At 40.4% G+C, this 17,119-nt stretch overlaps 1 protein-coding gene across 5 annotated transcripts in view; it reads left to right on the top strand.

Moving 5' to 3' along the window:
* The window catches only part of ARHGAP15 (Rho GTPase activating protein 15), a 348,150-nt gene extending 342,848 nt beyond the window's left edge, over positions 1–5,302 (top strand). For all 5 annotated transcript variants that reach the window (XM_037397076.1, XM_037397074.1, XM_037397075.1 and 2 more), the window contains one exon: positions 4,014–5,302. In XM_037397076.1, coding sequence (XP_037252973.1) covers positions 4,014–4,197 — 184 coding nt within the window. In that variant the 3' untranslated portion in view covers positions 4,198–5,302. The remainder of the gene's footprint in view (positions 1–4,013) is intronic.
* The last annotated feature ends 11,817 nt before the right edge of the window (positions 5,303–17,119 follow it).

The raw sequence follows: 17,119 nt of genomic DNA, 5'->3' as shown, positions 1-17,119 counted from the left end.
CAAAACCTACTTTTATCCCTTGGTTCTCAACCGAATTCAGAGGATGGCATTTCCGACACCCTACGTTCTGGTCTACAATATTTTACCAGGTGACCTATTGTTACTCTTGTTACCCCATCATTCGGTAATGTGTTGCCTTTTAGTCATAGCCTGTGTTACCGGTTCTTGAAGAGCAGCAGGACTGTCTTGCTGAAAAGTTACCCTTGGTTATAACTTAAAAACCTAAAAGAGTACTATGGCTAAAACTAAGGGTAGAAATGCACCTAACACTGATCAAACTTAAATCCTCAAAGACTGGAAAAGGCTAAGAAAGCAAGAGTGAGCAGCTCTCGGTGCAGCTGGCGGAGCACAGCTCTTCCCTCCAACACTCCCCTGCTTACAGTAAAACAGTGCCCTTTCCAAAGGGGTTCTCCTCCCTAAGCACACTGACTTCTCTCTCATTTTTTTTCCTGTGTCATAGGAACATTAAAATGTTGAGGAATCAGCATCACTGTTGAAACACTTTCTCCTCCTCAACTCCTAAAGAGTAAAAATTGATTTGGGACCATTTCCCAACACCTAGTGTGTTTGAAGTAATAATCCAGTGTGCTTTCCAAATGTCAAAATTAATAATGATTTTATTTAGAGAGTTTGAAAAGTGTAGGTTTAATGGAACCAGAGAGCCAAACTCACCATACAATGACCCTCTTGGCTGTAGAGTTCCCCTGCTCTCAGGCACATGTTTTCCAGCTCATAGTTGCCTTGGCAACAGCCAAAATATAAATCGCAAGTATTTTTGCTTATATATCTGCCATTGACACTAGAGCCCTCCTATCAGACACTTCTGCTTTTTTAATACATCATTAATTTCACTACTATTAATAACAAAAACTGTGTTTTCTACATATCTCCTGATGTGTGATCTTAAAGGACGGAAGCCACACTTGAAGCTCACTTATTTGGGAGGGCAGGATCTTGCACACCATAATGCCCAACAATTTCTTGATATGGTTCCAACATCTGTGGCACCGGATTATAGATTGTTTCTAAAATAATCTTAAATTGATGGATCATTGCTCCTCTCATTTGGGCTTGACAAAAAATAGCTGTGGCATTTCCTTTCACTTTTTGTGTTGTAAATGGTGTATCACTCTTCCTGCTCTTTTTCTTGCCAAAAAAAGAATTCTTTCCCATTTCTTAGGGATTTTCTCTTTTAACAACTCAACTTCATTTAGCAGCTACAGTAATAGCTTTAAGTGTGCATATTTGGTTTTGGTTTGCTTTGACTTTTTGTTTTGTGGACAGATGAAAAAAAATTAGTTATTTCATTGGTAAATATTTGTAATTTTAAAAGGCATAAAGGCCTAAACTTATAATTATTTTATTCAGGCTGGATTCAATTCCTTCCTTCTTTCCCTCCAGTAACTATATTTTACCACAGATTATTTAGCTACTGAGACTTTCCATGTTTCCAAGTTGGCTTGGTTTATAATCTTTTGTTGTTATGGTCATTAAAACAAGTACCAGTGTACAAATAGACAGAAAATTTCAAGAATTTTCAAAATATTTCCTCAATACAAAAATTATTATTCTTGCCTTAGGCTTAGGGGCTCCAAATATATGTGGATGTTCCTCATATGGATGAACCACAACAGATAGCTGGTTCCTTTCCATTTCCAATGCACACCATGCATGTCCTCCCTTGCTTTGTGCCATACCTTAATGTCCTGAGAGGTGAGCAACTGCAGGCCATGTGTTGGCAATGTCTGGACTCAAACAGGACTTTGCCTGCAGGATGGCATCTCCAGGCAAAACAAGGAGAATTATTCTGCTCTAGAAAGATGGCAAACTAGGATGGAGAAGTTGTTCACCCATCCTCCCTTTTCTGTGTCCACATCAGAAACATAGAATCTCAATGTCTTGCTCCGAATTTTACAGATAAAGCCAGTCCCTTCCTCTGCCTTCAGTAAACTGAGCTTTGCCACCACCATTCTTCACCCTGACTCTGCTCATCTATGGTCCACTGCCTCCTCCCTGCAAGGTGTTCCTCCTCCAGCTTCATCAGTGCTATCCATTATCAACAGCACCTCATTGCAAAGCCGTGGATGATGCTAAATCGATGATCTCTATAGTTCAAGATACAACTGCTGAATATTTTTGTTTTCCACCTGGTGAACTAGCACATCTACCCATGCTGATGTCACCTGCAAATATTTTGTAAGGTTTCCAACTTATAACACATAACAAGCTCAACAGAAATCAAGTCTTTCTCACAGGGAGGCCCCAAGCTTGATATATGTGCTTCTGCATAAGTGGCATTAAGCAAAACCACCTTGTCACCCCTTTAACAAGCATTTTTAATTGTGGTAAAGAAGCGCAACATCCATCAGAAGCACACACAGTCATTTGGCAACAAAACTACTAACTTTTGAGTCTTTCTGAACTCCTAAGAGAAGAGACGATACGTTAATATTACCACAGAGGGAGGATTATTTTTTTTTAATTTATAATAAAGATGTTATATTTTAAGAAACTAATAGTTAAGCCGATCTTATTAGTGCCATATGGAGAGTGTTTTGTGCAATGGACACCACAATTACAAGCATGAGGCAGAACTAAGTAATGCTTCCTATTTATATATGGGAAAAAACCACGAATGTTGGTGTTCAAGGAATGTGGTAAATGACAAGACTGGCAGAAGTCCACAAGACGATGCTCTTTGCTGTGTGACCCACCCACTAACATGAAAGAAACTTTTTTTTTTTTAGTCACTGAAGCCATTACATCTCATGAAGTTTCCTTCACTTACATGTAGCTTGCTGTAAATTCAGCAACAGCTATGGGAAAACAGAGACAGCTATGATGATTTTTAAATTGCTGTCTGGATTTTAAAAAGGTAAATGAGTGACAATGAGGTGGGGGGGTGGGGGAAGGCAGAACTTCAACAGTCCACTTGGAATATTTAAGTTAAAACTAACAGGTTAAGGAAGTATCCATAAATTCAAACATTTACATATTAAAGTTACATTTAGTTCACATTCCTTGGTAGAGCTGTGCAATTTATTTATAAAATATGTATCTTCATTTACTTGTCTTTCTGACCTGGGATATATTATATGTTCTGGAGGGTTGAGGGAAATGGATTTCTACTTAGTTCATACTCACTGCTGCAGAGATTTATGCAAAACTGCCTACCTAAACTCCATCCATTAAACCTGTATTGTTCTAAGACTAGACTTCTCCATCCTTAATGTCATTTCCACAAGAACATTAAGTCTTAATAAAGACATAAGATCAACTTCTAATAATAATAGCCCTCCTCTCGTAATTTTGTGGGTAATAAAGATATCAAAGGTTATAATCCTTACCATTATTTTCTAAGTCATCTCATTAAGGTATGTGGTCTCAGTGTCTTCCAAGAAACTTTGTGTCAGGATAAGGCATGCAAAAGTCTTTAGTTATATAAATTTCACAATCCGTTTCAGACCATACTAACTTTATTGGATTTAAATTAGCAGAAGGAATGTGTTTCATATGAGCTCTATGTTAAGGGGCTTTTTTTGTTTTTCCAACTCTTTCAGTGGTGGAGACCACGTTAAGAGAAGTAGGGAAGCTTTGCCTGGAGCCACCAAAACTGTTGACACTGAAAATGCTCAGTTCCCTTAGTATAATGACAATTCCTCTTTTCGGTGTCTAAATGTATGCGCTCACAAATTATTACCTTATAGCACAAACACTAACTAATGCTCACTCACCAGAAAGCAGCAAATTATGCTGAGATAATAGGACTGCAAATGGGGCTCTAGACCTCCACCCTACACACGTCTTGCTCTCTGAGGCTGACTCTCCTTTCCTTGGTTGCCGTGTTGGCAGAAGTTCTCTCTTCCCTCCCCCTTTTCTTTCTTTTTGATAACTTAACCAAACCAACATCCCTATTAGGAGAATCAGTAAAGAAGTGCCTCTATGTACTTCAAATACAACAGCGACTCCTTTGACATCCCTCTTTTTAACCAATTCTTTCCTTTCGTCAACAGGATAGCAGCCAAGGAATCCGTGAATCTTATGTCAACACAAAGCTTAGGAATTGTGTTTGGACCAACACTCCTTAGACCCGAAAAGGAGACAGGGAACATGGCAGTCCACATGCTGTACCAAAATCAGATAGTTGAACTTATGTTGAGTGAGTACAGCAAGATCTTCGGCTCTGAGGAAGACTGACAGACAGGGCCTGTTATTGAAAATGTTCACATCTGTCTTGATGTCTAATATTTTTACATTTCTGTAAACATATTTCTGAAATATTTCTTTTTCTTTGAAGTGACAGATGCCTCATTTTGTGAAAACTTAATGATGATTTTGTGTTTAATTTTCAAACATTGGAATAAAAAATATTGTCAACATTTGCCTATATGTATTCTGCATTAACCCTTTGAGAGTTTCATTATGCTAGCACTCCAAGTGTCACTTTTTTTGCAAGCTGAGCATACAGCATATGGCTAAAGACCATAGAAAATGCTGTTTACCAACATATGCAATGGCACAGAAAGACAAATAATAACTGAGATTTGTGGAAAGTGAATTAAAATATGTATATTAAAAGCAATGAATTAAAACAGCGATACCAGATCATTTGTGGCTAATCTGAGTAAAATGTACCTTTCTTTTTGATGTATATTGAAAGTTAAAGACATAATGGATAAACAATTTGCCTACCCCAAGAGTTCAAAAAAGATTATGTTTAACACCTTTAAACAAATAAAAAAACAAACAAAATAAAAAAAAATTTAAAACATAGAATTCACTATTTGCATAACAGTGCCTAACAAAATTAAAAACTAAATTGGAACTTTGGCATTTTTACTTAAATGCAGTACATGAAATGAAGACATTGCATGACTACTCATTTTAATGTAACATCCATTTTGATTCTTCATCACACTGTACATCTGCCTGCTTTCCCCAGCTATCTCATGTTCTGTAGCATTTGTATTGTGCTCCTGAGGATGCTTTATTGGTGAACTACATTAAATTCATCTAGAAAGAACTTTAAAAAAAAGCCTTTTCATATGCCCTTAGGATTACTTGGCTAGACTTGAATCAATTTATGCATTTGATGGTTAGTTTCAGTTGTCATGGATAAACAAAAGGGTAACTGTCTAGAATATATCAAATATTGTTTCATTTTGAAATGTATGTTTCCAGCTATACACATCTCCTACCCTGTTTTGTAAAAGTATTCTGCTGATAAAATGTAGACTTATGTTTGACAGCTTTTTAATCAAGTTCAAAGAGAATAAATAAAACTAATCCAGTGTGGTAAAGAGTCTGTCTGGTTATCGATTTGTTCATAAAATGAAAAATAAACCATGTAAATAAGATGTGTGAAACACAGATCTAGAAGCAAATATTTAAAGCAATTAAAGACCCCAAAACATAGGATTAATGCATAGGTCTGCTGTGCATGAGAGATATGTCTTCAGTATCACCTCAGCAGATCACGGATTACTTCAGTTCTTACTTTGCATTGTTTTGCAAAATACCACACTATGGGGGAAAGGTTGCTTCTCAGAGCGGTCATTTACGGGAACAGATGTATGAGGTCTGATCGTTAGTTAAGAGCAGGCTCTTTCATCAGGTACTAACACAGGCAGAAAGCACCACCAAGAAAACATAAAAATTGCCCCCAAGATGTTTTCTGACTTCACACAGGTCTGAAAAATCAAGCAAAACAGAGGGGTAGTGACCAGTAATTAAAAATAAAAACACAAACCCCCCAAAACATCTCCCCCGTATCACAGACATTCCACATGATCATTTCTGAACAAAACTATAATGTTCTGGAGAACCCAAATTCACTTTACTTTCAAGAAAATATTTTTCATGTTAATGTCAAGCCATGAGTACTTAAACAGTAATGCTTTTCAGCATCGTCGTCTTTAGACTCTTTTAATAGCAACAAACCAGGCGCTGTTTATAGCCTGTGGAAATGACTGGAAGAAAGATAGTCAGAAGTTCACTCTATTCCTTAATAAAGACCATTCACATTATGGCCCCACGGGTGCTCACAATCATGCTATTGAAGTAATTTCTGCTATTACTGGAAATGAAAAGTTCACTTGTTACTTGGATCCTGTTGCACTCAGAAGAAAAGATTCTTAATTAATTAATTAATCTTCCTTAAAGCTTTCTTTTGAGCATGGAGGCTCCTCTCTTCTTGTTTTTATAAGCAAGACAAGGCTTATGAAATGAACGCATATCTTTCTAAGATCAACTGGTTTGGGGGGGGGGGGGCTGGGGGAGGGTGGGAAATCAGACAAACTTTTGGACACATAAGCCTTTCTTTGGTTTTGAAGGGTTCCTTACATGAATGCTGTACAAATGTGCTGACTTCTCTACTAAATGCTTTGTTAAAGATAGAAGCCTGATATGTGGGTAGCCAACTCTGGGAGGACACAAGTGCCTCTCATCAGAGGCGCGTATACATCTGGGGCATATAGCAGATGTCTATCCTTTTTTGTCCCAGCAACAGAAAGGAATAGCCATGCCTTGCTACCAAGCTGCTCCCTTCCCCAAGGGACCAGTTTTCTCCCTGTCTCCTTTAATATCTACATTAATTCACTGGGAAAATTTACTGACTCCACCATTAGTCAAAGAGCCAGCCCTGCAGCTCCTGCCATCAGCCCCTCAGGGCAGAAAGCAGCCAGACAAAAGATGCTAAGAGTAAAGAGGAGGGGGGGGGGGGGGGGGGGAAGAAAGAAAGAAAATATTTGCAAGCCTTAACTGCAGCAGGGTTTCTTTTTTCCTCCTACTCAGGTAGGAGGAAACTCTTCGTTAACCAAGGTCACAGCCCAGGGCTCTGACAGACTTTCTTTTGTTGCTGGACACATACATTTCTAAAACCCAAAAGTGTCTAAGTTTGGCCTCCATCCGGCATGAGCAATTCACTGAGCCCATATCACCACCACGCCGGTCCTCCAGTTATTACTTAAAAGAATATTAACTATGACCTTTCCAAATTTTTAACAAGTCAGACTTACAGGAGACCATCTTTTTAGGCTCTAACTTCAGCTTGAGAAAGATCACAGGTACAGGCAAGGATCTATCACTACGAATGGTAAATGTTTGGCAAAATGAAGGCTGAGAATGCAGCAGAGACAAACACATTCAAGAATCTGTGTGTTTATCTGCATCTTCTTACTATACAGGGTATCTTCTACTCAAACTCTTGTGAAAAGACAGCTGTGCTAGTAACTGGGGTCACTATAGTAAAAGGAGACATCAGAAAGAGACCTGTAAAGGAACCGAAAAAGGCATTTCCAGCTAGAAGGATTTCTCATTAAAATAAAAATTAAAAAATCAATTTATTGAATCTCAAACTTTTGCATGAAAAATTGTCAGTTTTTAACTCAAGAAATCCAACTGCAAAATGGAACTTTTGAGCGAACAATGAGAAAGACAGACTGACTCACTGAGCTACAGTTAAAAGAGGACATGTACACTGCCCTGAATAACTTTTCATCCCTCTTTTTATTTACATATATATATGTATGTATATTACGAGCAATGCACATTTTAATAGTTCTTTAATACTCTGCTAGGACAGCGACAGTGCAGGTAACATTCAGCCTGTTTTTGTAAGCACCCCATGTTGCAACAGAGCCAAAGACTGCCATTCAGCCCAAGGCACTCCAGAAGTTCAGCTAACCGATTACTACATATTATATATACCATGGGTAGATCTTGAAAGAAAGCTGAAAAGTAAGTTGGACCCACAATCACCACCGTAATCAGGCAGTATACAGATTTTACATGGCTAATGCTCAGAAAAAGCTGTAAGAAAAGCCTTGGGGAACGCACATATCATGGCACGGCAGGTTCCCCTGCACAGCATTACTGCTTCAGAAAGGAAACACGGAGCATAAGGAAGCTGAGCATAATCACAGATGCAGGTCTCAACCACAAGTTCTGATGTAGGATGCATAAATGGGGCCAGGGGCAATGCTCATTTTGCAGAACATAAGAACCTTCCTTAGCACTCACATTGGATTAAAAGAAAAAGAATGCTTCTCTGAGGATCAAAGGCAATACATAAGAAAAATCTCCAGCAAGTGGCCTGTTGAGGTCGGGCCATACCCAAACTCAAGATCAAGTGCTACAGCCGTTGGTCAGTAGGCTTCACCAAGGGAATGCTTGCAGGATACTACTAAAGCAGCAATCTCATTCTTGTGCCAATCCACCATGTGTTATCACAGCAAACGAGTAGACTCTACTATTACTTACATACTGCATGCTACTCTTGTACTCCACAGTTGCATTCTGCCAAACATACCTGAAATACTATGAGAATTAATGCACATTTTTCCTCACAGATCCTTGTTAGAAAGGATCTGGTTGCTCAGCGGATACAAAACATGAGCCCTCACTTCATTTTTTTCACACAAAACCTATATTGAGGTTAAAAAGACCTGTGCCTAGAACTCAAGGCATGAGAATTAGGGATGCAATATCACTGCACATCAGTCATGTGGGAAACTGAGGCACAGAGCCAGCCATGGCATTTTAGTGTTCATTTAATTCAGCCCCATTCCTTTTTTTTTTTTTTAAAATAGAAATTTTATATTCTACATCCTTGCTTACTCTGAATCCACTGGTATAATGCAACATTTGGGTTGTTGCATCACTCAGCCCAGCTCATCCCTGCAGCCCAGGGGCAGGATAGCCTCAGAAGAAACAGGAACAGGTAGAAAATTGCCTTCCAAACCCTAAACCGTGGTGAAGTTTCCTGGCTTGCCGAAGTTTACTCTTGAACCCTCAGAAACAGTTCAGCCATGCAGAGAATCCACTGTTACATGGCAAAGCAGCCTGTCCATGCACCTCCAAAATGCTTTGCACACGCTGTAAAACCTGGGGCGATATCTTACACTTTCAGTAGAAGCTGACGGTTTTGTTTAATAAGTTTAAGAGGGACCATAAAACACTGCAAGTTCAGAATGCATGCCAATTAATTACCCACAAAACACCACCATTTTAGAGCCATTGTAGAGCACATTTCAGTTAATAAAAGGCGAACTCATAAATTTCACATGATTCTCCTCTGCCTGTGTCAAAATACAATTCCTGTGCTCAGCTCCTATCCATAAGTTTCTTGGCTGCATAGCTCGGAGACAAAAGGAGCGACTGTCTCCCCAGTGGTGATTTCCACGTTTTTCACGAGACATTTTTCACGTCTCAAAGCTCAGGTGGTTTCAAAACAGCAGCTCAGAAGCTTTTGGAATGTTTTTTGGTTGTGATTTTGGGTAGGTGGAGGTGTGCCTGCTGCTCTGGAATGTGAGTGACCATACAGAAAACGGTTCAACCAGCCCAGTGCTCAGCCCTCAGCCTACCCACTGCAGTCAAAAAGGTGCAAGAAGTCCAGTCATTACCTCTGGCTTTCCCACAGGGGATGCTTCTTTGCAGCCCCAGGCAGCAAATGGCTTTAAATAAATGGCTGAACACCCTGTATACATTTCTATCTTTATGTAGTTTCTGTCACTTATTATCCATTTTTAATCCAGCTAGGCTCTTTGTCTTAATAGTATCTGATGAATTTCCCAGGTTAATTATGCGCCATGTAAGAAAATATTTTACTTGTATTGCTTTTAAATTCATTAGCTTTTAGTATTATTGTATAGCACTCAACTTGCTCTTGATTTATGGGAAAGGCTAAATAGGATCATCTGACTGACCTCTTCTGGCAATTCACTCTCCTATATACCACTAACATATCACCTCTCATTTTTCTCTTAATCAGTTTAACCTTCCCTCGTACAGAAGGTCTGCCACACCTCTTGTAACTTGCTCTCTCTTTCACTGGGTGCTGCGCGCATCTGTTCTGCCCTTTTGAACAAAACCCTAAGTATTCAAGGTGAAAGGATCCTTAATGTTTTCATTAATAATCTCTTTTCAGCTCTTAAAAGAATAAAGTTGCTTGTTTGTATCTGAGTGCTCCTCTGCACTGAAGAACTGAATTGTCCTTAGTGTTCCCCATGGACCAGATTCACAAGGGAATTTGGGGAATTAAATGTGATTTCTGGTCCCTACAGAGAACATATCAGTGCCACTGGTTTCTCCCATTGTGGTCATCTCACCTTGCAGCTCTCCCAAGTTTGCAGCAGCAGCTTCAGCCACACACCCCTAGCAGTCAGCAGGAGAGAAGGCAGGGTGGGAAGAGGCTGCCCAGCAGCAGATCTGCTCCTGTGCTGCAACCCAAAGCACTGGGAGCAGGAGCAACTGAGGGAAGCTTCAGACTTCCCATAGGATTGATAGTAGTACATTTGTGTGTATAATAACAGCAGCAGCAACACTCATGCCTTATGGTCTGCATCCACCTCCAGCACACCCAATATACATGCACTGGCCAAAGCTCTGTAGGGCCAACAGTTAGTGGCAATTTCCTGGCTGTTCGGGTGGTAAAAGCCTGTCTTCTGACACCAAAACCCAATCCAAATCAAACCCCCTTTGCCACTTGGTGATAGAAAGTTCTACATTTTGACAGATTTTCTGTTGCGTCAGTGTGCATTCAGCCTGGGAACAAAGTCAGTCCTGAAGGAATGAGATTGAAGGTATCTGGTACCTGCCTGAACCACTTTCACCTTAGTTTCTCTGAGCCCCTTGCAGTCTTTGTGATATTGGATTACTCACAGGACACCAGCGTGAAGAATTCTTTTTGCCTTTTGATGTTGCAAAAATCAAAATTAAGTCTATGTCAGCTCAGGGACTTGGACCTGGACTCTACTACAAGACAGGCTAGGATCCCACACACAGAATCAGCTCCCTCACGCCAGCTGCAGATGAGATGGCAGCTTCATAGACCAATGATGAAGCACAGAGGTGATACTGTACAGACACTTGTATCTTACTTTGAGATACACATCTAGCTGTGACCCAAACACAATTTCACAGGTTTTGCATGGACCCAGGCCATGCAGTGCTGCAGGAACATGGAGCTGATGATCACCATTCTCCATACGACATTCGAGGTCAGAGAAAACAACACAATAATGCTGGTTATTTCAGGTATCCTGAGTGTTGTTGGTTGGAAAGCAAAGTGAATTTCCTTTTGTGCTTATGATGTCCTTCACCTCAAACATAAGAGCTGAACGATAAGGCTACCTTAAACAGAAATGTCCTCAGATGGAAAATACAAGCACCTTCTTGAGAACTCTAGTACTATTCTTTTTCACGTCATGTCCCTTTGAAGTGTAGATAGCCAAAAACACTGGCAATGCTTTCCCTCTGATGCTGCAGTTTTTGAGAGTATTATGCACATTGCAGATGCGGTTTTCTTGCACTAGATTGAAAAAAGAAATAATCTTATTAAAAATGTAAAAGGATTTCAGGGTTCTGTGCATACTCAGAGAAAAGAGAGATGTCAACAATAAACATGCCATCTGAACAATACGGAAGGACCTCTGTCCCATGGGCATAATAGATGTTTTGTTAATAACTGGCTTTTATACATTTTTCAAAGGGGGAGGGGGAGGAATTAGTTTTAAAATCAAAATATTTTCTTTACTGGGCAATTCAATATCCTCTCTGAAACACAAGAAGATGAATTGAGACCCAGTGCATTTCCTGGGTTCACATTCTTCACTGATGGGTGCTCTTCCACAGTCAGGACATCCCTAGCCCAGGGACAATGACTTGCTGGTGCTCAAGAGTTTGTCATGGAGCACATTAGCTCCAGCTAATAGATTAAAAAGTCGGGCCTTTTAAGTGGCTTAGGCAGACTCAACACAAGCATTGATGGAAAAGATGTGGGATTTCCAAGTTACTCATTCTCTGTGACTGCTGGATGGGGTGTAAGACAGAATGAGCAAGAGGACAGAGGCTCCTTTTTCCACTGTCTGGAAGAAAGCAAGCAGCTACTGCCACAACAGGCTAATTTTTTTTTTTTTTTCTTCCTAATTTAAGTCAGCCTTGCTCTGCCAAGAAGAAGCGTCAGCAATGGATAAAGGAGAGAGATGTGACTCTGCTCCTCTAGATACCCTCCACCTGAGCCTGTGTCCAGACCCTCAGGTTTGGCCCATATCAAGTGGCAGTTCCAGGGAAGGGTAGGCCTCCAGAGGCTGTTTACACTTATTTTTCACTGTCTTTTGTCATGATACCATTTTTCTTCACACACAGCCTGTATTTCAGATACTCTGAACATCTTTGGAAATGCTGTTCCTGGAGTGTAGGTCCTCAGTAAATTAGTTTCTCAAATAACATCCCAAATGGCTTTAAGGAAGCTAGGCAAATGGGTGGGGGCAGTCAGAGACACAGGGTGTATTAAGGCAGAAAGAGCCTAAGGTAAATTTCTTCTTCTATTTTCTGCAGATATATATGACCCATGCTGTTATGGAACAAGCTGTGCATGTTGGGTTTTGGATAGCCTATCTGTACAAATAGGGTCTTTGCTACAGAAAGTGAGTGCTGCTAGAAACCTGCGATCTTGTTAAATGCAAAGAAAGACAAAGGCTCCACCTCAGAAGCAATGCCATTTTTCCCTAAGATCATCAGCAGACACTTGCTAGGAAAAAAACCCCATTGCTTTGAAACAGGTAGTGACGAGAGGTGAGCCTGGAGCTCCGTGGCCTAAGGGTCTGTGGGCCAAGCCAAGACAGGGCTGTGCACTCTGCTCCTGCGCCCTGCGATGGCTGGCATTGCAAGAAACAACCTAAAAAACCTTTCCAGGATGCAGGAATTCCTATTTTCTCTCAGCTTTAAATGCTTAATATCCCAAATCATTTCCACACAGCCAGACCTTAGATTTTACTTGTGAAGGCCAAACCCTTTTTTAATCCTTTTCTTATCTGTACAGCTGGGGATTCATTCATAAAAGATTTTGAACATTTGACCCCAAACATGCCCCAGTACAGAAGGAATCTCTCACTCACATATCAGGTTGGGATGCCTTTTTCTGCCTTAATTCAAGTCTGCTTTGCAAGACCACCCGGGGTCACAAGTTGTGCTTCTTGCCTTTCCTATGGCCACTCTCCCGTGGAAGCAACCAGGAGAACTTACTGGGTAGAAAGAAAAAAAGCTATCTAATTAAGAAGCAAGAGTGCATCTGTCTCAGGCCACTTGCCAAGATAATGGGGGGTGGGGGGGAAGGAATCTTCAGCTGTTAGGCATTGCTACTTTTGGACTTGCTGACTGCAGTAGCATGGGTGACGGACACCTCACAGTCAGGTCTTGGGATGTTCTGTGCTCACCTAATGATGAGGAATTTGTGGGATTTGTCCCAAGTTCACCTGACTATAAATGTGCCAGAGTTCCTGAGGTTTAGATGGCTCTGAGCACATCTCTGATTTACTTAAACTCATAATGCCTAGTCGTCAAAACACAGGTACACGTACAAAATAACAGATGTATCTGGCAATTACCTCCAGGAACCCATGGCCAGGTTGTGTCACAAAGAGCCCAGATGCGACCTGTGTCATAAGTGGTGGGAGGAAAGGGAGCATGCGAGGACACAGCCAAAATGGGTAGACATGTTGGCAGGAAAAAGCTGGATCACTAGGGGTATTTGGCAAATCCCAGATTTTCTGGTGCCCTCCAAAAGCCTGCACTTTTATGGAAAGAAGTCTCCTGAAAACGTTAGACTGGAGTTTGATGAAAAAGCTAGTCCTGCCCGTGGAGCTCATACTCCAGCCCTAGCACATCTCTTGTATGGACAACAACAGGGCATATGTTAGGATAGCTGGAATTGCATCTGTTTCTAAGTTTATTAATTTATTTAATTTATTAATTTCACAAGACCCTTCTGAGGTTATTAAACAAGGGAAGAGGAGGAAGAGTGGGAGGTAGCCAGCAGCCAGCCCTGTGTTGCTACTTTGGCCTCTGGCCAAGCTGTGCATTGAACAAACAAGAGCACCCTTGGCACCATTCTGCCGCCACAGATGAAGCAAGTGAGATGACCACCCGTGTTCTAAATGAGGATAATGATTTTAGCTAAGGCATCATTTTGCCACCTCAGTCCACCTTCTAGAGTAAAAGCAGCCACAGTGGTACCGATTTCCCTTACCCAGTCAGGTCAGTAAGGACCTGAGATGGCTTTTATCATCATTCTGGTTACAGAGGCACAGAGAGAGGCAGAAGTAGAGGTTATTTCGGACACTAAAATCCTTTCAACCCTTTTTCTCTCCCCATCACTCCATAAACCAAGCCTACAAATGCTTGAAGGGCTGTTTCACACAAAACATCTGCGAGAGGTCCAAGCTCTCACAGGAACATCTCTGCTTAACATCCACCATGCTGATGACTGTACCTTAATTACAGTGCATACTGTACCAGTGACAGTAAATATTAGTGCTGTGTGCTACAGAACAAATATCCCATGATGAAAAATTCAAACAGTATTGAGCTTTTCATTAGTGCGGTAATGGCTTTCTCACACATTTAGCTCATTTTTAACTCAACCTGCTAGGGGAAGGAAATGACATACTTTTTGTTGAATAAGACAGCACTGAGATTATATGAAGGTGCGTTTTTATGGGTAAAGAAACGTATGCCACATGAATCTATTTTTATGCTTTGCAGTACGTGCTGATGAGTCATTTGAATGCCAAGTTTCATTAGTAAATTGGGAGTGATATAGCTGGCCCTATGATGAAATAAAACACATGAATTTCATTTAAGAATGTAAAAATTTCAGTACTGCTGCAGAATATCTTAGAACACTAACTAGGATCATAGGACGTAAGGATTAAATCTTCGGGCCCTGTTTATAGAGGGAATTTTGTGTCCATAAAATGCACGTTAGTAATACAATCTGCCTGATATTGTATTGTTCTATCATTTCTCTACGGATCATATTAGTCAGTGTCCTGTTAACATCCATTTTATCATACTGTCAGAATATTATATTGAAATGAGATCTGGCACTTTTGGGGTCCTGTGCAAGATGAAAAAATGGGTCTCCAGCAGTCTTCCTCTTAGATATAATTGAAAAAGAGGCAGGCATGAGGGCATGCTGTGATTCACGCTGCCAGAGAGTGATCCGGAATCATTCAGATGATGAGTACATAGAGAATGCCGTGCACAGAAAGATGGCAATTTGCTGTACTAATGTTTTGAAAATGAAAATTTCTAGCTGTTTTGCAGAAGAGCTTAGTAGGAAAGGCAGAAGAAAAAAAAAAATAATAATAAAATCTTTTAGAGTTAAGCCAGATTATTTCTGTTGTTTTCGGAAATGCTGCACTGCATGAAATGGGTTTTCTTGAGAATTGTGTAAAACACAAATGAATGTTGCTTTATTGACCAAAATAAGTATAAAATACAGGAAATGGAAGGAAAACAGCAAATGAAAAAAAAAATTCTCTCCCTTTCCTTGAGGATTATTTATAAGAAAGATCCGGGGCACCTTCCATGCTCCTTAAACCGAATCTTGGATCCTCGATGTGTCCACTTAGCCGTAGGGATGGACAGCTACATACACTCAGTACCTAAAGCCCATAAGACAATATTTCTGTCATCAAGCACAATTTCCAATAGTCCAGCTCTCTGACAAGCCCCAGCAGGAATGAAAACAATACTCTTATTCTTACCAAATAGATTATAACTAATGATATCAACATCCTATTCCTTTGGCGTTTCCACCAAGCTTCACTACCAACAAATAAATCAGAGAGCATTTCCAACCTTTGTTTAGTAGCTATGTTGTCAATATCGCTGCACAGCCAGTATTAAAAAGGTATTATTTTTTTTTCTTGTTATCCTTTGTTTTGACTAGCTTTGTTCTTGATATCACTATTTTGCACTAAATGAAGCAAATATAGTACTAAATGACAGGCCCTCCTTCAGGATTTTGTTGTGAAGGACTCTCAAGCTCATGCAGCTGACCTGGCCCCAGGAGAGCGACCCAGCCAACCGACCCGAGTGCTCTTTCAGAAACTGAACCAAACTCCCGTAAAAATCAAACCCTGCCTTTGGTTCCCACTTCATCAGGGATGCAGTCAGAGCCCTGCAGAGGAAGGAGGGCTGCAGGGCTTGGTTCAGCCTTACAGCATCCAGGGGAACACTCCCTCGTCAAATACATGAGAAAATTTGTTTTAGTGAATATTATTTTCAGAGTTCACACAGTATGGTAACGATGCCTGTATCCATGTGTTGGAGCAGACACGATCAAAATCAGTGTTGTTCAGCAGGCTTCAAAGGTCTTTTAAAATCTGGTACAGCATCCACATTTTTGCCCTCCATTTTACAGTTTAAGTTCATCTCAGTCATCTGGCCAGCCCTCACGATTCTCCGCATTTGTGGGTGACTTTTTTAAAACATCATTCCTTGTTCTTTTTAATGTATCTGTTTTTACCATTGCTATTTACATTTTTATATGTCTCGATACACTGCAACAGCCAAAGTGTGATATTTCCAGCAGAAAGGAAGAGTCTCCTTTGCTTAAGAGGAACGGCAGGAACATATGTGCTTCGCAGGGCTATGAGTGACCCAGAAAAGGATGGTTCCTGGGAAAGCACTGCTAAGTGCCACGATGGGCGATCTACTACACGTGCAAATCCAGGTGAACGGGGAATCTTCAAGAAACTCCCATTGAGCTGAAATTGGGACCGTTTTTATAGCTTTCAGTTTTGAGGTCACAGTCACCCGGACTGGAAACTCAAAAATGACTTCAAAAAGGCAAATGCTAACTAGATTTCACACTAGATTTCATTTTACTTGGCATTACAGAAAGAATGCAGGTATTAAATAGACTGTTTCCTGTATACAATAAGGTTAATTAGTAGCAAGGGATGGAAATCAGTGTAGACATAACTCTTTTAGACAGGTATCAAAAATAATCCCCTGATCCCCACAGACCCCAGCTGCACTGAAAGAAGAACAATATAAAAGATTCTTTAAAAGAAATTTTTCAAACATTCTCCAGGTGTCCCAGCTATATTTAAATAGGCCTGTGGCCCCATGTGTACTCCAGCCCTTTCTCCTCTACAGTTCCCTTGCTCCAAGTTAAATGAACAGAGTACTTGCACAGAATTTTGAGGTGCAACATAAAGGATTTCTGTACAAAGAGACGGGGCTTGCAAACCGAGACAGACAGGAGAACAAAAAGAAGAATATATTCTAGACTGAATGGGACTTCCCTAAGCTCCTTATCAATAAGGTT

Source organism: Falco rusticolus, chromosome 8 (genome assembly GCF_015220075.1).
Source record: "Falco rusticolus isolate bFalRus1 chromosome 8, bFalRus1.pri, whole genome shotgun sequence".
NCBI classification, from domain to species: Eukaryota; Metazoa; Chordata; class Aves; order Falconiformes; family Falconidae; genus Falco; species Falco rusticolus.
This window is presented reverse-complemented; position numbering and strand designations above follow the sequence as displayed.